Source organism: Zalophus californianus, chromosome 12 (assembly GCF_009762305.2).
Source record: "Zalophus californianus isolate mZalCal1 chromosome 12, mZalCal1.pri.v2, whole genome shotgun sequence".
Lineage (NCBI taxonomy): Eukaryota > Metazoa > Chordata > Mammalia > Carnivora > Otariidae > Zalophus > Zalophus californianus.
The window spans coordinates 31,087,407-31,101,925 of record NC_045606.1 but is presented as its reverse complement, the minus strand read 5'-3'; the positions used below and the strand labels follow the sequence as shown (position 1 = coordinate 31,101,925).

The 14,519-nt window shown below is 40.6% G+C and overlaps 1 protein-coding gene across 16 annotated transcripts in view; it reads right to left on the bottom strand.

Moving 5' to 3' along the window:
* Positions 1–13,121, bottom strand: part of ADAM22 (ADAM metallopeptidase domain 22) — a 217,493-nt gene extending 204,372 nt beyond the window's left edge. For all 16 annotated transcript variants that reach the window (XM_027574110.2, XM_027574104.2, XM_027574111.2 and 13 more), the window contains exons 1-2: positions 12,801–13,121; positions 12,175–12,335 (exon numbers count right to left, since the gene is read on the bottom strand). In XM_027574110.2, coding sequence (XP_027429911.1) covers positions 12,175–12,335; positions 12,801–12,885 — 246 coding nt within the window. In that variant the 5' untranslated portion in view covers positions 12,886–13,121. The remainder of the gene's footprint in view (positions 1–12,174; positions 12,336–12,800) is intronic.
* Positions 13,122–14,519: the final 1,398 nt, after the last annotated feature.

Genomic DNA, 14,519 nt, shown 5'->3' with positions numbered 1-14,519 from the left:
TGATACTGTCACCAGCAAGACCCTACATGATTGACCTCAAGACCTGACCTCTACTGCATGGACCCACCAACCTTTGTCCCACATTTTCCTTAAGTTTTTTCCAGTTTATCTTTTAACTTAGGCAAAAGACCCAACAGGCAACTGAAACTATTCTCTCAAGCAGCAGCAACTGCCCGAAGACCTCCAGCTGGCCCAGACCATCCAGATCAGTTTGAGCTCAACCACTGGCTCACACCTGTGCACACAGACCATGGAGTGAGTGATAGTTACCTCTATCTCATTACACTGCTAAAACCTCTGTCCAAAAAGGAGCACAAACCTCACTAACGTAACACACAACATATGTATAGGCATGTTTCCTTAAGGTGCATGTGCGACCGTATGCCTGCCTCTACAAATGAGGACAAAACTCCCCTTTCTGGTATTTATCCTAACCCTAAACAAAAGGAACCCATTCACCCTTGCTCGGGGGTCATGGCTTTGAGAGTTATTCCCTGTGACCTCCTTATTTCTGCAAGTCAACTTTCCTTTGTGTAACAACTCTACCCGGTATGGCTCCTATCTATAACTCACCAAGGGGTGAACTCATGTTAGTTCAACTACAATACCAAAATTACCCATCTAAATAAAACAAATTTTCCAAATTCCTACTTAAAAGGACTCTTCAACCATTAACATACCTTTATTTAATGAACACAACATGGCATTCAAAGTGAGCCTGCTGCTCATTTTGTACAAAGTGTGATTTTTCAGAGCATGAAAAGCAACCAATCTCGTCTTCTGACCCAGGAAAGGCAGAGTCTACAGTCCGAACTACATAATGGGGCAAAGAGTGGGCCCTGTGAAGTCCTCTACCACCAGCCTGCAGACATTTAAAAATGACCAAGAAAGAGGAAGACGGAGGAAGAAGAAGGAAGGAAAAATAAGGAATAAAGAAGAATAAGAATAGGAAGAAGAGGAGGAGTAGGGGGGAGAAGAAGAAGAGATACGGTTCTTCCCTCTGAAACAAACACTTAAAACTCATGGGAGGATGGGGCGCCTGGGTGGCTCAGTTGGTTGAGCGACTGCCTTCGGCTCAGGTCATGATCCTGGAGTCCCGGGATCGAGTCCCGCATCGGGCTCCCTGCTGAGCAGGGAGTCTGCTTCTCCCTCTGACCCTCCCCCCTCTCGTGCTCTCCTCTCATTCTCTCTCTCTATGTTCTAAAGGCATTAAAAATCCACTAGTGAATTCACAAAAACCTACAGAACCTGGTTTTGTGAAGTGCCAGCTGCATGTGCGGCATCTTGCCATCTAGTTCAAAGAAAGAGAAACCACTTAAAGAAAAGCTTAAGCTGCGACCAGGAGTACCAAACCGCGTGGACCAGCCTGACTCCAGCCTCCTGACCTCACTAGTGGGAAATGAAGGCAACTTCTCCCAACCCAATCTATTTAAAAGGCAACCTGAAAAAAATAAAAATAAGAACAGCAATTGACCAACTAGAGGTAAAGGCTACAGACGTGAGTCAGAGCCAAGTAGAGTAAGTGGTCTAAGAAGATTGTCAACCAGGAGTTCTCCTGCCTCAGGTAGAAAATTTTAAAGCCACTTGCAAAATGGTAGCTCTTGAGGCCCATCTTCAGGAAAGCCTCATTGATTTCTCATCTTCAAACAGTTATCTAATGTTCTTGAGTTGGGACCAAAAAAAAAAAAAAAAAAAAGGGCAGCAAAAGGGCAACTACTGCTTAGTGCTAAAATCCCCTGGTACAAAATTGATTTTTAAAAAGGAGAAAAATGTTGATTTACCCCTGTTGATACACGCATGTGATTCTGAAAAATTTCTTCAATATAAACAGACAGACTGCCGAGGGTGGGGGTCAGGGGGTGGATTAAGTTGTTTATTTCTTCCCTTCCCAGTGATAACTGCTGACATTTCTGGGTCGTGGTATGGCACTTTTTTATTTTCTAAATCAAATTACATATAATAGTCTGTTCTAGGAAAAACAAAACAGATTTTGATCTTAAAAGCAAATCAAATGATGAAATCAGAAATAGAGGACCACTAGAAGTCTAAAATCATTGTTTCATATATGAAGTATTTATATTTTTTAAAATACAGCATATTAAAAAATAAGTAAAAAATAAAAATACAGCACACTGAACTCTATTTTATGTGTAAAATAATTATAATTATCAAAAGGCACTATAAACTCAATATTTGAAGACTAAAATTTATGCATGTATTCATCCTTTTAACCCAGTTCCAAAGAGGACTTTGGGATGTTTATATGGACACTTACAAGATAAAATATAAATTTTAAGCAGATAAGGAAACTGGGGAGAAAGGAAAATTTATCACTTCAAGAAATATTTATTAAGTACATACTCTGTGCCAGGGTAGAGATCACTTTTCTCATATACTAGTCTGGTAGTTTTATATTCTAGTGATGACACATTGGAAGAAAGACAATAAGTCAAACGTTAAAGAGAATGTCATCAAGGGGGTTCAGTCAGTTAAGTGACTGTCCGACTCTAGATTTCAGCTCAGATCATGATCTCATGGTCATGGGATCGGCCAGTGCGGGGCTCCTCGCTCAGTGCTGAGTCTGCTTCAGATTCTTTCTCCCTCCCCTTTTGCCCCTTCCTGCTCACACTCACTTGTACCCCCCACCTCTCTCAAATAAATAAATAAAATCTTAAAAAAAAAAAAGGATGGCAAGTGCTAGGAAGAACAGCATAATATGCTGTGATGGGGGTGGGGGGTGGGAATACTTCAGAAAAGTAGATGGAAGAAACCTGAGATTACTTCTCCCATGCCTGAGTATTTATTTTAATCCAAGGATAGCATGCATAATGAAAATGTGTACAGGTATGACTTTTCATACTGATAAATTAACACAAGTCAAGAGATATTTCAGATGACCCTTGAGCTGAAATGGGGATGATGAGGAATACGCTGATGAGCTAGGATGAAGCTGCTAGGAAAACTCATGTTGTGACTTTCGCTTTGGAGGTGGGCACAATTTGCCTCTAAACTTCTGGCATCCAACTCAAGGAAGGAAAAAAATTACATGACAAATCTCTCCTCTTGGTCCTGATAAGGCACCACCCATAATGTTCTCCAAGACTTCAATTAATACTGTAACTGGTTTCTCAGGAATATTTCTTACAATGTCCTTCACAATATTCTTTAGAAAAAGTCTGGTGAATTATTGAAGAGGTCAGGGATGCAAATGAGAAAACTGGTATCAATTCAGATATAAAACTCTGTGACTAACTTAAATCCAGAAAGATGTAAGACATTAAAATAAAAAATCTCTTAAATCATAAGGCTACACAGAGCTCCCCAACCCTACATACAAATTGGAAATCCACTGGGGAGATTTTTAAAAAATACCCCCACCCCAGAATCTCAGTAGGTAAGGCAGGCACTCTATGGAGGAATAGATGATAATTCCCCATAAATTGTTTCTCTTTTTTCCCCCACAAATAGTTTCTTGTGAGTTTCTGGCAGATAAAACTCCAACAAGCACTCAGAGTACAGATACTCTCTGCTGCCATTTAGATGTAGATTCAAATATTTCTATGTAGTTAAAAGAATAACTGAGGTAGAAATAGAAATGATAACCATCTCTAGAAATGAAAACATAAAACAAGTGCTAAACATGATTATCAATTCACTCCTGAATGAAGTTTGCAACCTGAGCAGGACCAAGAGTTTCTCAAAGAAATGTTAGGTTGATTCCAACAGAGATGAATGGGTTAAATGTTAAATAAGTAGCATTTATTACAAAAGGATTATTTTATGTGGATCTCTAACATTCTCTTTGAGAATTCTTTTCCCAACTCTACTGCTTATCGGTTGTATGACCTTGGGCAGGTTAATTAGCTTCCTTACGCCTCAGTAGCCTCAATTATAAAATGGATATAGCAGCTACCTCAAAATGAGAGATTATACATGTAAATCACTCAGGACAGCACCAGGTACATGGTAACTATTCAACAAATACTAATTCTTATTTTTCAATTCTTTCTCTCAATATTTGCTTTCTAGGGTTTTATTACCAAAAGTAAACACATCCAACTAGATGTTCACAGAAGCTATCATTTTGGTGATTACTGATTATGTATCTCTTTCATCCTAGGGCTTTGACATTTGGGACTCCAGAGCTACTTGCTCTAGGAAGCCACAAAAGATATTCTGTATCGTTTTCTTTTGAAGAAAGATGTATGGATCCCCATTTAGCATTTAATGTTTCTGGTTTATGAAACTTTGAGTATATATAATTTTGGTATTGGCTGTTGAATATTAAAATCTTCAATTTACAAAGAAAGATTATAACAATAAGTATACACATCCAGTTCCCAAAAACAGAACCCAGGCCCTTCAATACGTGTTTTTCACATTTTAAATGTTAAATATCTTTATGTAGTCCATTCTCATTCTCAAGTTAGTAGATATGATGCATTCCTCCTGTGTTCTGCAAGCTGCAAGAAATATATAGTTCCAGTGGGACAAATGGAAGAAATCTTTGACCTCACTGCCATTGAATGACATCTAGAGAAATGTTCCTGGCCTCCTACCATAAGGCCAGTTGAGCACAGAGTTTAAGCCCAGGCAGTGCCGTGGAGTTAAAGTGCCAGGATTCCAATCCTTTCTCAACTACCTACCAGCTTTGTGGTTTTACAGCTGGTATTTCCTGTCATATAATTCTTGTGGGACTGCAGTGAGTTAATGTGTACCAAGTACCAAGAAAACTGTAGGGCACATAAAAAGTAACCACAGAAGTTACTGTACATTAAGTATTTTAGTGTATACTATCACATATATGGTAACACTACTATAAGCACTTCTCTCTTTCCTGTTTTCTGTTTCCTTCCTCCTTCTCGTCACACACTTCTTATGTCCCTTCTTCTTCTGCTCTCCCCCCTTCCTTTAATTAGCATTCTTTTTCCCTTTGAAGCTTATTCATGAAACTTAATGATAAATGTGGCCTGATCTGAGCCCCACTGGAGCGACTGAGTACTTACTAGTGACCTTACAGATTCCTGCTCTCAATGAGCCATGACAAGACAACTTTTTGAAGTCTTTTCTTCTGAGTTATCATAGCACATAAATGAAGTGTGTCATCACCAAGGGCAGTTATTTACAAGAAGCTAAAATAGATTTTCTATTTCCAAATTTATACACTTTCTGTACTCTAAAATAATTCAATTCAATGAACTTGGAAACTGTGGTAGACAGATATTAAATAACTAAGAACAATAAAACAAAAATGCTTCTCAAAAAAAAAAAAAAGAGCCATGACAAGAAAGCAGGCTTCCCTCCATGTACTTTTAGGAAGGGTCCTGTCATTAAAAATGATAGAACACTGGCATTCTTTGAAATTTGAGAAAGCAAATAAAAGTAAGAATGATTTTTATCAACCCATAAGCTCTTAGAGTCATTCATAGTTTTCCAGGAATAGCTGTGAAGAAGTGATAAAAGATGGGTTCTTTTCATACACAGTGAGATCATTAAGCAGAACTCCAAAGATGCCCAAAAATATATATATATATACAAATTGGGATCTCACAGAGTAAAACCAAGACCTAAAGAAAATTTCCACAATCCTGAATATCATCTTCTTTTAGCTATTTAATTGTAAGAGAAGCATGTTGATAGGAGAATAAAAATATGCTGGAAAATGTCTCCTTCCTATTTATAGCAGAACAAAGTTTTGATGGGTGGCAAAACTTTATCAATATTGAGTTACTTAGGTTTAACAAATGCACATTAAGAAAAAAAATTGTGCTATCCTTGCAAAATACTTCTAAAGCTATAATTCCTAGGAGCCCTCTTTCACCAGAGAAGCAAAGCAGTACTGCAGACAATTTACCATGAAGCTGACTCAGTGCTCCCAAGTGAAACAGCACAATTTTAAGTACAGCTCATCCAGGCTTAGGCATATGTATAAATATAGTCACAAAAATGGAGCACATTACCACTTGCCATCTTGCTACCAGCTTGTATTACTGATTATCAAAATTATGATAAATTATAGATCTGTTTTTGGTACCTGACCACTTGAGAAGCTACAACACCATCCAGGGAAAGAGACAGAGAAATAAGTAGCCCATCTATTCACTGACAGCAAAGACTTCTGACAAAAAGAGATTCTGCTATTTGCAGAGAAATATAATCAATGGGTGAAAAACAAGTAATCGAAAATCTATGAAGTGAACACACAACAAAATAAACCACCAAATAACCTATCTCTGATGCTACAGTAAATCTGTCATGCTTGGTTAGCAAAAAAAAAAAAAAAAAAAAAGTAGCCATTAAGGTGCTTTTTCTTAAAAATAGCAATTAAGTGACTATCAGTATCAAACTATCAATAAGGCTCAGTAGGTACTATATTGCTCATATGGATGCCCAGTTAAAAATGTTTTATCCATTGATCTGCAAACACACAATTCCTTCAGCACAAATAACTTCAAGTCAGAAGAAAGAAAGACTCTGGATAATTTAAATACTCTAGTTCTGAGTGCTATTTTACAAGACTGAAATTACTTCAGAATAGGTAGACAACCTTGAGGATAGCAAGGTTACCCACAATCAAATATGATTTCTTTGACTACCATTTCTAGAACTTTATGGCAAAATAACTTTTCATTAGGGGCTGATCATCCCACTTAGGATAAAAATAAAGTATGCATTCAAGTAACTGGCCACGTAGTAAAGAAATCTTTTATAATATGGACTATTATCAACAGAATTATTATTTCACCCCAAATGTATTTCCCCAGAATCATAAGAAAAATTTCTTCCAAAAGTATGAGTATTCTTTCCCATTTAGTGATTGAAAACTGAAACAAGGACACATTAAGAGTAAAATTAAGGTGTTTTATATCGTCACAGTTCTTGTGAGCTTTCTGAAACATTAAGTAATACACTGCTGGTTTCCTTACTCTGGGCCAATGGCTTTATCTTACCAGGTGAGAAGTAATTCCTGAATTACATTAGATGACCTACAAGGTCTCTTCCATCTCTAGGACTGTTAGCTTCCACTTAGTTGTGTAAATTTTAGCAATTTGTAACTTACTTCTGGGAATGTGTTAAATTCAGGTAATTAGAGCAACATACTGCATTAAAGTGATGTCATAAAATTTCTAAATAGTACTCAAGCAGCCTGAGGGAGTAAATGTTTGGGGTTTTTTTTTAAGATTTTATTTATTTATTTGACAGAGAGAGACACGCGAGAAAAGGAACACAAGCAGGGGGAGTGGGAGAGGGAGAAGCAGGCTTCCTGCTAGCAGGGAGCCCGATGTGAGACTCCATCCCAGGACCCTGGGATCATGACCTGAGCTGAAGGCAGACGCTTAACGACTGAGCCACCCAGGCACCCAGGAGTAAATGTTATTTAACAAAAACTCATATAGTGCTTACAATATCCCCGGCATTGTTCTAAGTGCTTTATAAACTCATTTATACAGTATTTTCAGTATACTTCGTAACTAAATTCTTATGAAGCTTAATGAGTACGTGAATTAGCATTCACCAATAAATTAAAGTGAACAACCACTTTCACTTACCCTTTGAAATTAAAATTAATTCATTTCTAACAATTAGGATGATCCTGCAATATTATGAATCTAGTCAGTTAACTCTCCTTACTAAAGTCCTTCAATTGCCTTCAGGACAAAGTCCAAATTCCTCCACCAATCATGAAGGTACTGCGGCATCTACACTGCTTTCCTGTTTTGGCTCATATGTACCTTAAATCCTAACTATTTGCACTTAACAAAAATATGTCCTGATTCCCACCTGCCCATGTAATTGCTGCCCCTTCGGTTTGATATGCCCATCACCTTCCTTTAATCTGGCCAATTCCCACTCACCCTCAAAACACAGCTAAGACAGCACCTCCCCATGAGAGGCCCCCTGACTGCTCACCTGGCTTAAATACTCTGTTTTCTCTGCTTCAACAGCTTTCTGTGATCACCTCCTAAAAACCACACAGAAGGGCAGAGTATAACTGCTTATCCATTCATACATTTTCCCACTTGTCTGTAAATTCCTTAAAGGCTTGAACTGTGTCTTTTATCTCTAAATCCCCAGAGCCTTGTACAAAAATTGGTGAGCCCAAGTAAATAAATGCCTTTTAAATACACAAATGAACAAATGAATATAGAAAGGCATCCCAATTTTATTTCTGAAGAAGAAAGGAAATTGCTAAAAGTATCTATGAGTAGCTAAGATGCCATAATTTTATCTATTTAATTACCAAAGAAATGATAAGGGCCATATATAATCAACGTGAGTTTTTAGGTCCAATGCCAACTCTCAATGAAACCAAAAATGCAAAAATGCAGCAAAACTCCTTAGTTTCCTAATTGCAGGAAAATTTGGCATATGGCAACTAAGTCTTTACAACTGTAATTGGCAGATTCAAGACCTAGTAGTCAGCAATTTCTAGTTTAAAGAGCATGTAGTTTAAAGAGCACGGTAAACTTCAGCAGCCTCCCAGGTGATCCAGACATCCAACCAGATGTACTGTGGTGTACCTCACTACGTGCCAGGCACTGAGATAACTGCTCATAATAATTATTTTGATGAGGAGTGCCTGAGTGGCTCAGTCGGTTAAGCATCCGTCTATTTTTTTTTTCGACTGTTCTGTGTTAGTGTCTTATTACATGTATTTCCATATTTTCATATACATATACGTATCTTTTCACTAAAACAAGATCATAATGTTGTAAATAGTTTGCTTTCTTTTCATAATCTTTCTCTTTCCCCGTCAATAAATTTCCATAGCCTCTAATACCTCAATCATACTGAAATTACCCTAAATGTCCCACAACGATTTTCCCAAAGCTAGTTTATCCAAATCACGTTTTAGGTCTGGAGGCTGCATTTTATCCAGCTTGTGTATATCCCTTAGGTGTTTTCAATCTAAAACAGTCCTTTTCTTCATCTGTTAATTTTCCTGCTCGATGTTTGTCTGATCACTTCCTCATGCTGTCACTTAGCCTGCTCCTCTGTCCCCTGTATTTCCTATAAATCAGAAGGTACATCTAAGAGCTTGATCAATTTATATTGATAAACTTTGTCCAGAATACATTTTGGGTGCCACTGTATGTTTCACATGGCTTTTCTTCAGCAGGCACATGCCATGTGGTTTTACCATCACTGAAACTCGGACTGTCCTCTGGGTCTTGTAATGGTTGCCCGAACTGGCTGCAAGACAGTGATGTGATCCCCCTGTGACCAGAAAGTATTGGGTATGGAGTTCCTTTAATACCACGCAGATGTGCAGTTTCCCCTCAGCCATTCACTGCATGGCCAGTTCCATTTGACAGTGCTTGCCTGAATTAACATTTGTTAGAAATCACAAAATGATGATTTTTCTAATGTTATCATTTCTCCTACGTTTATCAGCTGCCACTCCTTAGTGAAGAAGAGCTTTCCTGAATCAACTAGATCCATTTGTTTACTCTGAAAACCGTTCAAACAAGCAACCAAGTCTGGATTTCAGTTCAGGTCATGATCTCAGAGTTGTGAGATGGAGCCTGCATAGATAGGGCTCTGCACTGGGGCATGGAGCCTGCTTAAGAGTCTGTCTCCTGTGATTAACATAACAATAAAAAATAAAAACAAATTTAAAAAAAGAGTCTGTCTCCCTCTCCCTGTGCACCTCCCCACCACTTGCAGCATGCAAGTGCGCTCTCTCTAAAAAAAAAAAAAAAAAAAAAAAAAGATATTTAAAAATAATTACTTTGATGGTAAGACAGCATTTCACTTTCAATCCTGATGTGAATAAATAATCTATTCATGCTGTTCAACCTAAATCCTACCAGTTCATCCATACCCCACCAAAAGCCAGTCATTCTTCTCAACTGTGAGGTTTATTATTGTGAGAAGTAGGAATGCAGAGGTCCAAGGTATCTTCTGCCCCAAGTGGAAAGTCCTATGATCCAAAAACTGCCGAAGTCCTGCTCCATAAATGGAGAGAAAAGAAGGAAGACTGGCCTGTTTTCCAAAGGTGGTGGTCTTTCACCAACACAGTGACGGGCAGGGGGTACCTGAAGACACAACCAGCATAAGGCAGAGACTTGGAGCTTCCAGGTTCAATTCTGCAGTTTTCTTTTTCCGCATTTCTATTTCCTTCTGTTGCCCTTCCTCTCTGAGAAAGTCTTCGTGATTTGTTTTAAAGCACTGGCTCTATCAGCAAAAATTCAGACTGTAAACTATAGGATGAAAGACCCCCTGTCTTTGATGAATGAATTGCAAAGAAAAAATTAAGGAAATGGAGAGGAGGAAACTATGCATTAAAGAGACTCAAAAAATGGGCGCCTGGGTGGCTCAGCTGGTTAAGGGGCTCAGGTCATGATCCTGGAGTCCCAGGATCGAGTCCCACATCAGGCTTCCTGCTGAGCAGGGAGTCTGCTTCTCCCTCTGACCCTCTTCCCTCTTGTGCTTTCTATCTCTCATTCTCTCTCTCTCTCTCAAATAAATAAATAAAATCTTAAAAAAAAAAAAAGAGAGACTCAAAAAAATAAAGTATTTGCAGTCTATAGACACTATTTGGATCCTGGATCAAACAGATTTAAATATATATGTATTACATTTATATATATTTATCAAATATACTTACATATATTTAACATATTTATATACTTAATTTATATTTATATGTTAGGTATAATATCATGGTTACATTTTTAAAAGACTCCTTTTAGAAGTGCAGAGTGAATTTTTTATGAATGAAATCATATACTTGCTTCAAAATAATATGAGGAGGGAAGAAAATAGGTAGGAGATAGATGAAACAAAATTGGCTCTGAGTTGCTAATTGTTGAAGCTGGAGGTTCATTATAATATTCTATTTTGTGTGTGTTTGAAATTTTTCATAACCATAAGTTGTAAATGTGTGTGAGAATATTCCTCCACAGAAATAACTTTCATATACTAAAAAAGAAGAGTGTCCCCTACTTCTACTTCTTCAGTTTTACTATGAAAACAAGTCAGAATGAAAGAGGAAAATAGGTATTTATCAAAAGTTAATTCAAATAATGGGATCCTTCATATTAAAGCTTGGCATATCAGATTTTCTACTACAATAATCAAACGTTGATGGATATTACTGTAGCCCTTTAAATTAATTTCTTACACAAAAACTTCAACAGAGCTAAGCCTTTGGCTACAAACACAGATTTAAATGGCATTTTTCTATTTTTACATATTTTACACATATAGATCAAATACTATGACTTTCACAGCATCAACGTACATCTTAAAGTATTAATAAATATATTTGCACATGTGAAAATGTTCAGCCTGCCTTTAGGTCAGTGAACTTTACAACAATTTCAACCACATGAACAAGTTCTACCTTAATATGTACTTACAGATGAATGAACTGTTTTACCAGGCTGATGTATATAAAGACAAAAACTGTTTACAGAGCCCCAAAATAATTACCTAAATTAATAAGTTCAAAATACTTTTCAGTCATTAGCTGTGGATGTGTGTTATTGATCTAAATATGGGTAAAAGGCAAACTTAGGTTTTTTTGTTAAACATAGTTTATAAATGCCCAATAAGCAATACGGCTCAAATTACACTAAAGGACTGCTACCAACGAAGAAATGGGGGAGGAGACGCCTTTTCTGAAAGGTGGAGGTGAATGGATATATCTTTGGTGTCCACAAATTGAGTGAGCTGAGAACACTGCAGTTGAGCTTCTTTTTACAGTCTGAGTTTAGTTAGGGATGTCTAGGCTCGTCTTTTCATTTTTTCTAAAGTACCAATCTTGGTTTAAATCACGTATAAAGTCTTTTGGAGGATTAAAACAAGCACCACAACGATTTTGATGCAAATCCTGCCAATATTAAATCCCTTCTTTCTATGCAAGGCACCTGACAGAGGTGAGAAGGGCTCCGGCCCTTCGCTCAGGATGCCGCACTGCCGAAGACATCCCGCACAAACTCCTCTCTAGCAAAGCTCCAGCCTGTGCTTCTTTGGGGGGGGTGGGTTGTGTCCCTCCACCCACCGCCCCGCTCCCTTCTTTTTTGCACAGAGAGCGCCATGCATGACTCGCATTAGGACTGCGCTCATTTCACCAAAGACACTGCATCTCCAGGGCGACGGAGAGCAAACGCGGGGTAGGGTGGGCCAGGCCGCGCCCAGGCCCACCCCCCGGGCCCCGCCTCTCACCTGCCGGCCGCCCGGGTGGCCCCGCACCCGCGTGTCGAGCGCGTCGTGTCCAGTTTCGTCTTCGCCGCCCGAGCTGTAGAGGAGCCGGAGTGGCACGATGCTCTGGCGCTCCAGGAAGCGGTTTTCGTTCCTCCTCTCCAGCTCCGTCAACGAGGCGTCTCCTCCAGGCAGGAAAAGGGTAAGGAGGGAGTGGGGAGAAAAGGAGAAAATAATGACCCTGACCCATACTCGTGCCTTCTGCGGTCCGACGTCTCCTCTGTGAAAATCCTGCCGCCCCCTCCCTCCCTCCCGGCCCCTATCTGAGAAGGACGCAGAGACACCAGCCGGAGAGCCCTGGACCAGCTCCTCTGAGATCATCCAGGATCGGGGCCCAGAAGCACAGCACCCCTTTCCGATCCTCCGCATTCCTCCTCTTCAGAAGAGGAAAAACAGGCATTTGACCGAAGGCTTCTAATGCATCCGCGCGCCCCCACACATGTATTTTTGCTTCACTTCTCACCACCCTTCTAAATAAAAAATCTCCCCGCGCACTCGGGAAACGGGGATGCCCGTTTCCAGTGCGCTTGAGGCTGCAAAGACTCCCGGAAAATGGTACGTCCCGAAGCCACAGAGGGTGGCGAACTTACCTGCCCGGCCGCAGCGCGCCGGGGGGCAGGTCCCCAGGGCGCAGAGCAGCAAGAAGGGCACCGACGCAGCCGCCGCCGCCTGCATGGTGCTGCCGTCAGCCCGCCTCGTTCGAGACGCTCAGCTCCTCATGCCCGGGCCGCCGGGTCCGCTTCCTTCGGCCCGCGCCCCCGGGCTCGTCTCGTCCGCCCCCTCCCAGCCCCGGCCGGTGCTGCGGCGGCCGTGGCGCTGCAGCCTCCACCGCGGCGCTGCCTCAGTGCTGCATTGTGCTCCGCGGGCGCTTCCGCTGGCGGGGGGAGCGAGCGAGTGAGTGCTGCATTGGGCGGTTGGCTGTAGCTAAGTGGTTTCTAGCGCCTCCCACCTCATCCCATGGCAAAGGCTCCGGCGGGCGACGAGCGCTCGGCAGGGAGCGAGCGCCTGGTGCACTCGCCCCCCGCGCGCGGAGAGGCGCGCGCGCCGGAGAGTCAGCTGGGAAATGTAGTTCTCGCTCCGCATCCCGCTCGTCTCCACGAAGGTGCGGACTGCCGCGACCTCGTGACGACGGAAGACAGGAAGGGGGAAAAGGGCAGAAGAGAGGTCATCGCTGGTAGGCCTCCTGGGCACCGAAATAGCCCAACTGTGGCGCGGCGACAGCCAGTATTCCTTCACTCTGTACGTCCTCAGAGAACCGTAATAATGTTTTCCACAGATTCAGTAGTTACTTAAATTATTGTCAGGGAATCACACCCTCAAGAGTACGTGGTAAGTTAATCATGCATCAAATACTGACTGAGGACCTACTGTGTGCCCGGTGGCTAAGCAGGGGGACACAACCGTGAACGACACGAGTGTAAGAGGCACGCGCTCTCGGAGTAGAGGAAAAACTTTTTACATTACAGTGTGAAAGTACCCTGGTAATGCTTAGAGGAGGATCATTAACTCAGCCAGGCGAGTCGGGAAGGAACCTCAAGAAGGTCAACGCAGACACTGGAAGGATGTCTTGGATTTAGCCTAAGTGTCCAGGATGTTTTGTCCTTTCTCTGATCTCTGCCTGTCTCAAACCTGTTTCTGAAAACCAGACGTGAAGAACTCGACCTTCTCAGGCTGCTAATTCCATTTTTCTGCAATTCCAAATGTTAGAAACTCGAGGATAAGACAGTAGTACAATTATTATTAATTATCACCATAATTAACACTTATGTAGCATGATACAGTTTTTTCTGAGGTCACATATAATGCCGTTTGAACTTTGGATCAGCAATTTGCTAAGTATTATTATCCCCATTTCAGAGAGGAGGAATTTCAGGCTTCGAGCAGCACCTTCCAAGTACTGTAACCACCAGCCACATGTAGCTATTTAAATTTAAATTAATTAAAAGTAAATAAAATGTAAAATTCAGTTTCTCAGTCACACTAAACACATTTCTGTACTGCCTATGACTAGCAGCTACTGTATTGTAGAGCAAAAATATAGAACATTTCCATCATTGCAGACAGTTCTATTGGACACAAGTGGCTTAGAGAATTTAAAGGACTTTTCCTAAGGTTCCATGGCTAGTTATAGAGTAGACTGGATATCCTGCTTTCAGATCTGAGTCTTTTTCCACAGTTCCCTGGTGGAACCTGTGTTTTTATAACCTCCATCCTGATTCTGGTCCTGTAAAGCATGTAGAAGAATCTTACACATGATGCTCTGTGGAGATGTTTTTTTCCTTCCCCACTGGAAAAAAAATTGTTTTTTT